At 39.3% G+C, this 12881-nt stretch overlaps 1 protein-coding gene across 1 annotated transcript; it reads right to left on the minus strand.

Moving 5' to 3' along the window:
• Positions 1–864: 864 nt before the first annotated feature.
• On the minus strand, positions 865–11888 carry RRH (retinal pigment epithelium-derived rhodopsin homolog; the record flags this gene model as incomplete). The annotated part of the gene is made up of 7 exons (XM_084872920.1): positions 11452–11888; positions 10693–10883; positions 9042–9141; positions 8185–8338; positions 5961–6129; positions 2449–2627; positions 865–961 (listed from the first exon to the last, which is right to left on the minus strand). The coding sequence occupies exons 1-7, from the start codon at positions 11555–11557 to the stop codon at positions 865–867; spliced, it is 996 nt and encodes a 331-aa protein (XP_084729046.1). The 5' UTR covers positions 11558–11888.
• Between the last annotated feature and the right edge of the window lie 993 nt (positions 11889–12881).

The following is a 12881-nucleotide window of genomic DNA, read 5'->3' on the forward strand; positions in this document are numbered from 1 at the left end:
AACTTCATTCTAGTGATAAATATATAGAAATGCACACATAGAAAAATGATAATTAAAAAGCAGATTATATAATAACATGCACAGAGATTATATTGCTATATAAAATATATATGCAATAACTGGTATGTGATTTAGAAACAATAGGATTTAACAGTCCTCTGATCATTTTTGTTAAATAGTATGTTAATAATTGCATTAAGATTTTAAAGTTGAGAAATGCTAACAACTCATTTCAGTAATTATTAGCTAATTAATTATTATTTATTAACTATTATTATTTTTAAATATATTTTATTGATTTTTTACAGAGAGAAAGAAAGAGGGATAGAGTTAGAAACATTGACAAGAGAGAATCATCCATAAGCTGCCTCTTGCACACCCCCTGCTGGGGATGTGCCCACAACCAAAGTACATGCCCCTGACCGGAATCGAACCTGGGACCTTTCAGTCCACAGGCTGATGCTCTATCCACTGAGCCAAACTGGTTTCGGCTATTATTATTGTTTTTTAACATTAACATAACAACTACTTCTTGTCTAATGAAGGGCCCAGGCAAGATACCAGGCCATAGGTACAGGGTATTGCATGCATGATAGGGAAAAAGAGAATCATGTGCCTGGATTCATCAAAGGAGATGAGCAATAAGTTTTTATATAAAGAAATAAAGAAGCATTCTCTACAGCCAATGCACAAACAGAAATATAAACTACATTTAAGGAATTCAGTCTATTAGAATAATAATGTATGTCTGCATTTGATCTAAATGGCCTCATATTTTAAGTAAAATTAAAACATTGCCAAAAAAAAGTAATCAAAGTATATTAATAACTTGTGCTTTCCTCTTATTTCAGATTCTTCCAGAAGTCAATGGGCTTGATGTACATCCATTGGTAAAAAACTCATCATGGTCATAGTTTGATGAGTCTGACATTTGAACATGGCAAACATCGCCCTCCGAAATCTACAATAAAAAGGGGGAAAGCTGGCATTATTCTATAATGATTTGAAATCCTGTATAATAAAAGGCTAATATGCAAATCGACTAATTGGCAAATGACTGGTCGCTATGTAGCACACTTACCTCCAGGGGGCAGATGCTCAACACAGGAGCTGCCCCCTGGTGGTCAGTGCGCTCCCACAGGGGGAGTGCCACTCAGCCAGAAACTGGGCTCACGGCTGTCAAGCACAGCAGCATCCCCCAAGGACCCCTGGACTGCAAGAGGGTGCAGGCTGGACTGAGGGACCCCTCCCCTAAGTGCACACATTTCATGCACCAGGCCTCTAGTTTTAAAATATTTTCAAATATGGCTACGCTGCCACTACTGCCAATTGACATCTCCAACTTTAACATCTCCTGCTGTGAACCTTTATAAATATAGAAAGTATATGGACAGTTAAAAGACCAATTTTGTGAAATATTGAAGACATTTGGTAAAAATTAACAATTATATGTTTAAATGATGTTTCTAATATCAATTGCAATAATTTATTTACTTGAACTAAGGATATGCATTTCATGCATCCGTTCTGAGCAAGTTCAGCTGAAATTAAAGGGAGTTTGAGTATTACCGATCTTTCCAAAAGAACTACCAATAGGCTCTGAATTTAAAATGTATTCTTTATTCTTCTTATGTGGTCTGAATGGTCTTAAAAGTTTTTCTGTTTCTTCACATACCTGTAACTAAAGCTGATCTCCCAGACATGAGCATAAATACGTAGGTTTCATAGAAGCAGCATTGGCATTCAGCATCAAATTACTTGAACTCTACTAGGATTTTTCTGGTCAAATATTAAGCACAATAGATTGGTTCATTCCATCTTTCAGCAGCAACAGAAAACAAAATAACTTGAGCTTCAGGGAGGCCGCCAGAAAGAAATCCTTACTGAGGACCCTGACAAAGGGAGTAGGGTTCTTTCTCTGTTATCCTGAATGACTCCACTCTCCAGAAGCCCTTCATGTTAGCACTGGATTTTCATCTCGCATTTGAACAGCATGTCTGCTTTTAGTAAATATATGCTCCCCATTTAGGGAGTCAAACATTGCTTTACTTTGTCCATGTTCTAGTAATAGAATCACTCTTTGCTTTGAAATACCAATAGCATGTATTTTGGGAGGGATAACCATAAGAACTCGCTGAGCCTACCTCCCAGCAGTTTTTCTGCCAAGGACCGGGTGAGATGAAACTCGAATTTGGAGCTGCTTGGCTGGTAGAACTTGGGTTTGAGGCTGCTTGTGACCACCTTGCCTCCATGTGGGAAGAACCTATCACAGATCTAGAGCTCCGGGCATTTGAGGTTTCCAGTTGCCTGAGTCAAATAACTTGTACACTAGTTCAAAGTGAGTTTCTGTCACTCACCTCCCCAGAAGTCTTACATATCATCTATTGCCTTTTTAACATTCTTTCTGTATCTGTTATTTTGATCAGAAGCATTTCAGGCATTACTTACTTTTTGTTAGCAAGCACATAAATGCAGGGGTTGTAGAATGTAGAAGACTTTGCAAACAGCGGGGCAATGATGGCCATGGAGGGGGGGATCTTCTTTGGGTCCTCAAAAGAAGCCCATAAGCACACAATCGAATAAGGGGACCACGCCACCAGGAACATGAATATCATTATCACAGACATCTGTAAAAGAAATCAGCATCTGCCAAACCCAATATCTAACTAGCTAACATATCTAAGATAGCATAAAATTATCTAGATTAGAATTTGAATAAGTTTATATTGTCATCAGACATAAAGGAAACACACACACACATACCACGTGCTGCTCTTTACTCATGTACACATAAAGAAGTCACCTATGATAGCAAGAGCTTGTGAGGATACAAGGTGGCACAATTGTAAAGAAGGCCTCCTTTCCTTTGGTATGCTCGGGGAGAACACAAAAGATGGCTTTGATGAAAAGCAGATCTATACCCGCTTCTAACCCATTTCTAGGAACTGTGCTTAGACTCCTGGCTTATATAGACTAATAACATAGCCCGGAACTCAGAAAGTCTCAGGAACTGGTGGTGACAGCTACTTTTATGAAGGTGGGGCTACGCATGGAATTTAAAACAACTCACTGAAATCTGCAAAAAAGAAGCACCTAGACTTTCGAATTCCCTCTGCACTCAGGCCTGTCCTCTCCCAGAAGCACCCAGAAGTATAGGAGGGGGGTTGAAGCAGGGAAACTCAGGACTGGGGACACTGGGCTCAGCCAAGAGCCGGAGTGCTGTACTGAAAAGAGGGGTGCTGCATGCTGTCCCCTTCATGCTCTGAGCCATCGCATACAGGTAGACAGACTTGTATGTTCCACCTCGGAACATACAGGAATCTTCTCCTTAGAAACTGACTAGCCCAGAAGAAAATGCTCAGAGAATCAGATTGCCAGAAAGCCCCCACAGGAGCATCCCAACAAGAGCCCACGCAGAGCCTTCAGCTTTCTAGCAAATCGCTTTCAACACGCAAGGACAGTCACTGGCCACCAGACACTGAGGAAACATGCAAACCCCCAGGCAAAGTCCAACGCGGTTCCGAAAATCAGGAGAAACAAAAAATATGTGAACAGAAGGAAAATGGAAATATATGCATAATAACATCACAGAAGTGAGAGAAGATATAAAACAAGAAGAGGCTATTAAAAAGAGTGTGAAGTATAAGATAGTTATTTTATCTATAACAATGGTTTTTATCCTGTATATTTAAAAGAGCAGAAATTTTTTAATGCAATAGAAAGGGTAAGATCAATGAGGTGAGTCGTGCAAGTGCAGGGTCAGATCCTATCTTTATTTAAAATTAGATATTCTGTTCACTATGCATTATACTCAGTGCAAAGTTAAGTTATGCATTAACTTTGATTTTTTTTTAATACTTTATGAACTACTTTTCTTATTACTGAGTTTTTGGGGGTCTACTTAAATTTTACACCCAAGGCTTGAGCCTCACTCTCCTCACCCAATCCCAGGCCTTGACAAGGTTGAGGAAACCTCTCAGAAAATAAAAACGAAAACAAACAAAACAAGCAAACAAACCCAAACAGGGATAACAAAGGAGAGAAAAATTTTAGTAACTGGAAGATAAACCCAGGAGACTAAATATCCAAATAAAAGAAGTTCCAGGAAAAGAGAACAGAGAATGCAAAGCAGTGTGGGAGATCACCAGAGAAATGATACAAGAACCCCCTAAAGGCAGATCCTGATCTCCACTCGCCAAGCACTTACCAAGCACCAGCACATGGCTGAATAAAAAGCCACTCCGAGCAATCAGTGTTAACTTGCAGAAAACCGGAGACACAGACGCTCCTACAGCTTCCAGAGATAACACAGAGATTGCTGCAAAGGCTCAGTCAGCAGAATGCTGTCAGCCTTCTCAATGGCAACACAGACGTTAGGACTACCCAGCACGCCTTCAAAATTCTTTGAAAATCATTTTCGACTTAAACTTTTATACCATCAAGCAATCAGTCCAATGTGATAGTAGGATTTTAAGACATTTTCAGACATGCAAAAATCTTTTGAAATTTACCTCCTGATAACGTTCTCGGGAATCTCCTTGAGAATGTGCTCCACCAGATGAGAGGAGTAACCAAGGAAAAGGAAGACAGGCAACCCAGACACAGGCGATCCAACCAAGAGAGAGGCCTACGGCACTCCCCGCTGGTGGTGAAGGGGACCTGAGGATGCCAGCTTTCGGGACTGTGGTTTTAGAGAACTTCCCGTGTAGAGCAGAGCAAGAGGCCCAGAAGTGCCAGGAAGCAAAATTCCAAGAAAAGAAGAAAGTCGCTGATGCACTTAAATATACTGAGTAAATTGACTCTTCTGGTGGAGAGATTAGCGATGAATTAGTGATGAATTAGTGACAGGTACACATAGAAGGAAGCAAACAAAACTGCAAAGAGAGGGGGAGGGAGGGAAAGGACAAGAAAGGGAGAGAGAAAAAGAGGGAGAGAAAGAAAAAATTATTAACTCCATGGGAAAAGAAAGTTTGTGTGTGTGTTTAAGATTTTTTTATTGATTTTTAGAGAGAGCAAAGGAAAGAGAGAGAGAGAGAGAGAGAGAGAGAGAGAGAGAGAGAGCGTCTATGTGAGAGGGAAACATTAATCAGCTGCCTCCTGCTTGCCCCCTACTGGGGATCAAGCCCAAAACCTGTGACCTAACTGAGAATTGAACCAGCAACCTTTTCAATGCACAGAACAATGCCCAACCAACTGAGCAACACTGGCCAGGGCAAGAAAAATGTTTAATAAAAAAAATGAACTGCCCTAACCAGTTTGGATCAGTGGATAGAGCATCGGCCTGCAGACTGAAAGGTCCCAATTTTGATTCTGGTCAAGGGCATGTACCTCAGTTGCAGGCACATCCCCAGTGGGTTTGTGCAGGAGGCAGCTGATCAATGTTTCTCTCTCATCAATGTTTCTAACTCTCTATTACTCTCCCTTCTTCTCTGTTAAAATATCAATAAAATATATTTTTTAAATGAATCATAAGTTATATAAATGTCTAATCTCTGGTTTGGGCACCTGAAACTAATACAATGTTATACACCAACTATAATTGAAAAATTAAAAAATATTTCAAATGAAATAGAAATCATTGACTCCTACAGAGTCAATAAATAAAATGTAGAGAATCACAATAATCTAAAATTGACTCTTCATCTAACCAAACAAGATGAGGAGAGAGAAAGGTTGGTGTGTGTGTGTGTGGGAGTGGGAGGGGGGAGAGATTAAAAAAGATTGGTGGTATAAGAGAAATAAATTCTCATTGTCCATAGTAGGAAACCAAGAGGTAATGGTAAACAAAAATATCCAAAACAACAGATAAGCACATTGTTCAACAATATGGAGGCAAACACCAGTCAAAAGAGCCAAAGAGTAAGAATCGAGGGTGTGTGGAGAGGTGACTGCAGGGGCCAGGGGACCACATATGTATAAAGGCTTGATTGCAAAAATATTTTAGGATTTTAATGTCTTACCTTTGTTATATCTACCTGTTCTGCCCAATCTCTGTTGAGGTACTCAGTACAGTTACTGGTAACATGACATTTAATGGATCGAGTGACGTGGTAATAGCAGTAAAACATCACAGTCAAGGGCACAATAAAATTTATTGCAATAACTATCATTGTGAAAGAAACAAAAGATCTGAAAATAAGAAAAGGGAATCTAAATTACTACTTATTTAATTGGGGGAGGGAAATAGGATAATTATTTGAAACTAGAGGCCTAGTGCACAAATTTGTGGTCCTTCAGCCTGGTCGGCAATCAGGGCCAATTGGGGTTATCTCAGCCAGTCGCAATCGAGGCCAGCTGGCGTGGGGTGGAGGGGGGTGGGGGGGACCATGAGAGGTTGACTATGGGAGCACACTGACCACCAGGGGGCAGCTCCTGCATTGAGCATCTGTCTTCTAGTGGTCAGTGCGCATCATAGTGACCAGTCAACCAATCATTTGGTCAACCAGTCATAACTGTCACTTAGGCTTTTATATATATACCAGAGGCCTGGTGCACAAAATTAGTGCATGGAGGGGGGGGGGGGGGTTCCCTCAGCCCAGACTGTACCCACTCCAATCGGGGACCCCTCAGGGGATTTCTGACCACTGGTTTAGGCACGATCCAGTGGTTGGACACCCCTCTCACAATCTGAGACTGCTAGCTCCTAACTACTCACCTGCCTGCCTGCCTGCCTTATTGCCCCTAACCCCTCTGTCTGCCCGCCTGATTGCTCCTAACCTCTCTGCCTGCCTGATCACCCCTAACTGCCTCTGCCTGCCTGACTGCCCCTAATTGCCTCTGCCTGCCTGCCTGCCTGATCACCCATAACTGCCCTCCCTTGCTGGCCTGATCTTGCCTCCAACTTCCCTCCCATGCCAACATGGTTGCCCCCAACAGCCCTCCTCTGCCAGCCAATTTGGTTCTGATTGGTCATTTTCTATGCCAATCAGTGTTAAAACCTCTGCCTCCTAAGCAGCTATTGGCTCCTCACAGTTGACCCAGATTTGGTTCTAAATAGTCAGTTTCTATGCCAGTCAGCATCAAAAGCTCTGCCTCCTAGGCAGCCATTGCCTCCTTACATTTACCCAGATTTGGTTCTGATTGGTCAGTTTCTATGCCAGTCAATATCTCTGGGTCTATCGACGGGGCCTGATCAGAAAGGCAGGGCTTATCAGCGGCCCTGGTGGAAGCCTGGAGAGAAATGCAGAGAGTGCCTCAGGCCGATGGGACTGCTGGAAGTGGGGGGTGGCATGGAGGTGGTACCCGCTCTTCTGATCACTTGCACACTGTGTTTTATACCACAGTATGTGGCAGCAGCTGTGAAGGGCGCCAGGACAACCCAGCGCTGACTGCAGGACTGACTTCCGGTTGGTCAGCCTTCGGTCGTGATCAGTCATTACAACCCTGGGCTTTTATTATTAGGATAGATAATATTGGTGCCATCCAGCAGTCACTATATCATTATATGGCTTAGAATGTATACTTGACTTTTAGCCCATTTAGATTAAGGTTTGGGACCACCTATCGTTTAGATACTGTCTATGACTGCTTCAGAGGCAGAGTGGAATGGTTGTAACAGAGAAAGTATCACCCTAAAGACTCAAAATATTCACTTGTCAACCCTGTACAGAAAGAGATTTAGAGTTAGATTTAGTTTGAGAGTTAGAAATTTTCTATTTGTTTTTCTGAGTGATATGTCACCTTCTTTAACAAGCTAAATTATCCTCTTTTCCCTGGTAAATAGAGAAGAGCATCACCAGCTGGCAAGTAAATCCTTGCAGTGATGGTGCTTTTGTGCGTGACTCTCTGAAGATACTTTATCACCACGTCAGTTTGAAAAGACAGGAAGGGGCCAGCCTCGATGAAAGCAGGAGCTACATGCTGTCTAGTGATACTGTCACTCCCTTATCCCTCCCAGATTCTCCCTCCAACGTGCAAATATCAGAAGGGTGTTCTGCATCCCCTTTTCTGCCAGAGAAGAGAGAAGGAACCGGGTAGGAGTGGGGGAGAAGGAGGCTGTCGGGGGGAGCTGGGTGGCATTTACTTGTAAACAAGCGTAATTCAAAGCTTGGAATCACATTACCACCACCAAGAAAGCCCTCGCCACTCTGTACGAAAAACATCTGATCTGAGCTTAAACTTGAAAGGCTGAGAAAATGTCTACATTAGAAGCACTTCGTTATAAAGTGTGAAAGTGTCTCTTACACATCATTTTTCCGCCAGTTTATGGTACAGGTGGCCCCAGTAGGGTCTGGGGCATAACTAGCCCACCCTATGATAGGCATCAAAGCCCAAAAGAGCCCATTGATCCAGGCCCCCAGAATCATGCTGATGTAAGTGTGGGTGGTCATTCTTCTTCCTATGAACAAACATATGAAATATTAGCCTCACTTGCCCATAATGAAATTCATATCCCCACTTTGTTTTAACTGATTATTCAAAGTTGTTCTCAAGTAGATTGTTTATAGAACACTTCAGCTCACTCAAAGCCTCACTCCAATGGATAAAAGGATCGTTGGGAGGATAAGCAGAGAGAAGCGTTTTCCAGATCTGAGGAAGCAGCGTCTCCGAAGACCCCAGAGTGGGAAAGGGAGTGGCCAGGACCCCAAAATGAGAGGACCCGAGCCAAAGCTAGAAGGGTAGCAGGGCCTTGGAGGCGGCTGTGATATTTGGATGTTATTCTAAGTATAATAGGAAACCATTTAAACTTTTTTTTAAAAATATATTTTTATTGATTTTTTTACAGAGAGGAAGGGAGAGAGATAGAGAGCCAGAAATGTCGATGAGACAGAAACATCGACCACCTGCCTCCTGCACGCCCCCCATTGGGGATGTGCCCGCAACCAATGTACATGCCCTTGACCGGAATCGAACCCGGGACCTTTCAGTCCGCAGGCCGACGCTCCACCACTGAGCCAAACCGGTTTCGGCCATTTAAACTTTTGAACGATGATTGTTAGAGAAATAAAGTTGATCACAATTACAACCATTTATATTCTAAAGTGAATGTATGTCAAGTGGTACTTAGGCAAGATAGGAATTCATTGAGAAAAGTGCTGTACCTGCATCAGGACGGCAAATGGTCAGGTATCGATCCATGGCCACAACTGTGAGTAAGCCAATACTTGCCATTCCAAAAAAGATATTCAATCCAGCATAAATCTGAAAATCAAAATTGCAAAGAACCCACTGTTCTATACCTCCCAAGAAACAGTTACATTTTTACCCCAGTGCTAGAATATAAATACATTAAATGTTCTAGTATTGTACTGATTTTAAAACACATTGTCAAAGTGTAACTGGTTTAATGGAAAGTGTTTTGAGACTTCATTAATTAAAATAAAATTTAAAAAATTTTTAAGACTTATCTCTCTCTCAAAAAATTTTAAGACTTAAAGTAAAACTTCTAACAAGCATACTTTATAAACAGGGGGAAAGACTCTAAAAACAGAAAAATAGGCTATTCATGAAAGAGGAAATTGAATGCTTGTGACATAAAAAAAATGTATACCACATTATGTATTCAAAGAAGTGAAAACTATGAACACCTTTTTACACCCATCAAAATGGTAAAAATTTAAGTCTGACAATCCCAAGGGTTGGGGAAAATGGGGAGTAACAGAAATTCTTGTAAGTGGCACAACCATTTTGGAGAGCAATTTGGCCGCATCTGATAAAGTTGAAGATGAACATTCTCTATAACCCAACCAAACTCTCCCACACAATGTATCTAAAGAGACTCTCATGTATTGTAGGAGACATGGATAAGAACATTCATTGAAGCCTTTTTTTATGACAGAAAAGCATTGGGAATAAATGTTCAATAATAGAAAAATAAATATGTTGGTATGTGTTCATAAAATGGCTAAAACTAAAAAATACTGAAAGTTGCATAATGCAAACAATATGTTGATACAAAATTTAAAATATTAAGATAGTATTTAGTTTATGTACACATAAATATGTAGTAAGATTAAAACATTCACGGGAGAGAATGGAATGAGATTGGGATAGTATGCAATGACCTCCAACTATATCTAAGTTTTTTATCTTTAAAAAGAAAAACAACCTTAAGTATATATCGATAAACATTGTGGGGGAAAGATAACAAATGTAATACTGTCAACAATAAAGATTTAAAAAAACATTAAGATTTGACAAAACTGGTTCATGTATAAATGGATATTTTATCCTCTATTAGTCTTATTTTGTTCTTTATGATTTTATAGCTTAAAATGGTAAACTTAAAAAATCAGGCAACGTCTTATTTGCCTACTATCTTAACACAAATTAAAATTAATTTATTTTGTCAGTAAAAGAAAATCAATGTGATAGGTAGCCTAACTACATTACTTAGATATTATGATATATCATTAATATTTGTTATTTCAAATGAAAGCAGGATATACCTTTTTGAACTTGCAATATGCAAGTTTTCATTTGAAAATGCACCTTTTCACTATTCTTGTCTAGTTGAATGTTAATTTTTTGTTTGTTTTTTTTTCTTTTTGGTTGCAAAAAAATTTTTAATATAATATAGCAATTTCATTTCTCTAAAGAATACATTTTCCAGTACTTGTGAAACTGTTCTCAAAAAAAGCACTATACCTATTATCTACATGATCTTATTTAATTAAAATCCATGGGTTTTTTTTTTAAACATTTAAATTTATATTAATATTCTTTAACTTTAATTCCAAAGATCTCCAATACCTGGCATCCTGCATATCCAAATTTCCAACTTCCATGCAGATCTGAAGCAGCAGACATGGGATAGCCAATGCTGCTGACCCCTATGTCAGTAACAGCCAGGTTAATGATAATTGCATTTGTGGGTGTCCGGAGTTCCTTGTACGTAATGAAGATGCCCAGAACTATTATGTTGCTGAGAATACTTATCATACCTGAAAACATAATAACCAAATGTATAGATTATTAAAGAATTATTAATTTTATAGAAAACTTTCTCAGCCCTAAGTCACTGCTCTCACACGGTGTTTCAAGATTCAAAGTTGCCCTGGTTAGGTAGCTCAGCTGGTTAGATCGTCGTCCTAATATGTCAAGGTTATGGGTTTAATCCCTAGTAAGGGCACACAGAATCAACCAATGAATGCATAAATAAGTAGAACAACTCTGCTTCTCTACCTTTTTTCTCTCTCTCTAAAATCAACCAAATAAATATTCAAAGTAACTTACGATATTAACCATTAGCAATGCTTTCACTTATCCTCTCACTGACATTCTGTTACTTGATCTTGACAGCCAGGAAACAGTGCAACTATCATCACCCTCATTTCCTAAGCACCCAACTCAGAAAGCAAAAGTGATTTCGGGAGGTTGGCTAACCATATGAAACTTGAGACATTATCTCTAAACCTATGCCTTTTCTACTGCCTTATGCTGAAATCCTCTGCTTTTCTTCACCCACTTGAAAGTAAAATTACTATTAAGAGAGTAATTAAACATCCATACCTGCCATTATCAAGTAAGTTGCAACAATATTGTGTTCAGTCTGTGAAAAAACTGAGTCATCTTCATTTTTAAAATCTGAACTTTTGCTCAAATTATTCTTTAGCATTCTGGAGGGAAGATATTGAGTCAGCCTTCAATAATTATAAAATGCTATAAATGCCACTAAGGGAAGAATTTTCAGAACTAATCATTTCCACTTCAAGACCTCAAAGAATAGCCTTTTCATAAAGGCCCTCCCTTGACAAATGTGATTGGGCTAAAGAGAAAAGGATTTTAATCCCCAGAGCAAGGGGAAACTGTATTAACAAAAGAAAGAGAAATACCAGGCCAAACATTTTTACCACTTTGGGCATCAGTCTTATATCTAAGATTATCAAGTGCAAACATCCCATTTAAACAATAAACACACTCAAAAAATGGTAAACTTAAAAAATCAGGCAAAGCCTTCTTTGCCTACAATGTTAACACAAATTAATTTTTTGTCAGAAAAAAAAAAAAAAAAAAGCTGACTTAACTGTTCTCTGCTGGAAATCAGTTCTGAAATTAAGAGCCAGGCTTAATTCTAAAACCAGTGAGATTAAAGTCCCTGTTTTCAGTTGATCCTTTAAAGTTTTTCCATTTTAGATACTTTTGTTTTTTTCCATAACCATTTCACGGAGACAAAGAAGTAATCTTACACATCCTTCCAAATGTCACTCAAAGATTCTTTGTCTCTATAAAAACTCTTAAGGTAATATTGTTTGGTTTATACCCTTTCCGCTTTCTTTGCTTATACAAACATATTTATAAAAGGGTTTGAGGTGACTCCCACTTTCTTAAAAGCAAAAATAAGGAGCTATATTTATATAAAATCATCCTGTAACTTGTTTTCCCCTAAAGCCACATCATAAATCCCAGGTCTGGAAATGTAACTTATTAATAGCTGTGTATTTCATAGCATGGGTAAGTATAGCATGATCTACTTCACACTCCAGCTCAGTTAATTTACCCTATACTTTAACATGCACAAGTAATTATCTGATCATACCCACAGCACGTATCAGCCAAGTACCTGAATTCATCAATCTTGTAAAGTACAGGGCAATTGTAATATTCTGAACCACCTTATTAGAACTCAAAAAATAGGTTACATAAGTGGATTACAATCTAACATACATTTATTGTTAGACTAAGATAACCCCAACACCTTCTCCCCCATACTTTTAAGGTCATGTATTATTGGATTCTTCTCTACAATGAATTTCTTAAAATCAAACTCTAGAGAAATGCTACATGCACCAAATAGTGCAAGCATGACAGAACCACTAGAGGGCTTTATTTCCCCATTTAATTTAATTACATAATCTTAGAATGGCACTGAAGGGACCAAAGGTAATTGTTTTGCCCCAATTCCCTCAGCTGTATATAAACTGAAGAAACTGAACGAGACT

Source organism: Pipistrellus hanaki, assembly GCF_964339955.1.
Source record: "Pipistrellus hanaki genome assembly, chromosome: 1".
In the NCBI taxonomy this organism is placed as follows: domain Eukaryota; kingdom Metazoa; phylum Chordata; class Mammalia; order Chiroptera; family Vespertilionidae; genus Pipistrellus; species Pipistrellus hanaki.